Genomic DNA, 1,414 nt, shown 5'->3' on the forward strand with positions numbered 1-1,414 from the left:
GCTGCGTTATATTCGCGCTTAGAGAATTATAAACAACTTCATCTGATCTCATTTTCAATACCCAACAGATTCATCACGGTTGGACAGCTTAATATCTACAGCGATCGGACGGCTGTGTAACGCGAGGAGCCGAGTGTCGTTGAAACGACGGTTGAGCAGCGCGTGAGGAGCAATGTCGTCCTCTGAGATATGTTAGCTTGTTGACAGCTAGTCGACAAGCTAACGTAATTAGCTTAGCTAAGACACCCCTAATTTATCGAAAGCAACAACATGGCATGATAGTATAATAATTATTAGTCGATATATTCCCTGTAGGGGATGTTTAGTTGCAAACGGATGCGTTGAGTAACATTATGTGTTTTGTGGACTTTCGAGTTTGCTTAGTGCGATAGCTGAAATCATTTTAGTAAGTTACCCAAGTGATTTGTCAGTACATATGTGACCGTATCTTCAATAATATGTGGTAGGGCTTTACAGCTGATATCTAGTGTTGCTCAAACTTCCTCTTTGTTAGAGCTCGGCTTGTGGCTAAAGTGTACCAGAGGTTAAATATATACTTCCCTACCTCTATACTATCGGTCACATTTTTTGAAAATGAAAAATTGTGAGTATCAACAAATAGACCCACGAGCGCTCGGAACGTCGAACACCCGGACCTCCACCACTTTTAAACTCCCCAAAAACTCCCAGCGCCTACGGAGGAAATGGGAAGTTTTCCCTGGAAATAATCGCTTCTACTGTGATGGGCGTATTATGTTGGCCAGGCAATGCGGTGTGCTCCCGCTGACCATCGGCCTAATCGTCATCACCAGTGGCTTATTTTTCACTTTTGAGTGAGTAGTATGCATTACACATGCACACAGAGGCACCAGTGTCCACACTGCTAGACAATACTACAACTACTATTACTACTAGTTTTATCAATAGAGACATCTCCACCAGCTGATGTAGCCCTTCTTGACATCGTTCCAGTCTGAAACAGTTGCTTTCACAAGGTTATTATCAGAAAGCACACTTACGATATTTGTCTCAGGTGCTAACTTTGCTCTCGTCTTTGTTTTGATTCATAACAGTTGCCCCTTTCTGGTGCATCACCTTACTGTCTTCATTCCAGTAATCGGTGGGATGTTATTTGTATTTGTCATCTTCACCCTCCTTCAAACCAGTTTTACAGAGCCAGGGATATTACCCAGGGCTTTGCCGGATGAGGCTGCGGATGTTGAGAGACAGATTGGTGAGTTTTTGATTTGTGGTGTTTATTTTTCATTATTTAGCATTTAAAATATGTTGATACTAAAGTTGTGGGTCTCTTTAAAGATAATTCTGGATCTTCAACATACCGTCCACCTCCCCGAACTAAAGAGATCCTTATAAATGACCAGGTGGTCAAGCTTAAATACTGTTTCTCATGCAA

At 41.9% G+C, this 1,414-nt stretch overlaps 1 protein-coding gene across 1 annotated transcript in view; it reads left to right on the forward strand.

Moving 5' to 3' along the window:
• Window positions 1-6: 6 nt before the first annotated feature.
• The window catches only part of LOC107578816 (probable palmitoyltransferase ZDHHC14), a 6,080-nt gene continuing 4,672 nt past the window's right edge, over window positions 7-1,414 (forward strand). Inside the window, exons 1-3 of the mRNA XM_016264727.1 lie at window positions 7-833; window positions 1,074-1,234; window positions 1,318-1,410. Of these exons, the coding sequence (XP_016120213.1) occupies window positions 595-833; window positions 1,074-1,234; window positions 1,318-1,410 (493 nt within the window). The 5' untranslated portion in view covers window positions 7-594. The remainder of the gene's footprint in view (window positions 834-1,073; window positions 1,235-1,317; window positions 1,411-1,414) is intronic.

Source organism: Sinocyclocheilus grahami, unplaced genomic scaffold (genome assembly GCF_001515645.1).
Source record: "Sinocyclocheilus grahami isolate Dianchi unplaced genomic scaffold, SAMN03320097.WGS_v1.1 scaffold12127.1, whole genome shotgun sequence".
Classification (NCBI taxonomy): domain Eukaryota; kingdom Metazoa; phylum Chordata; class Actinopteri; order Cypriniformes; family Cyprinidae; genus Sinocyclocheilus; species Sinocyclocheilus grahami.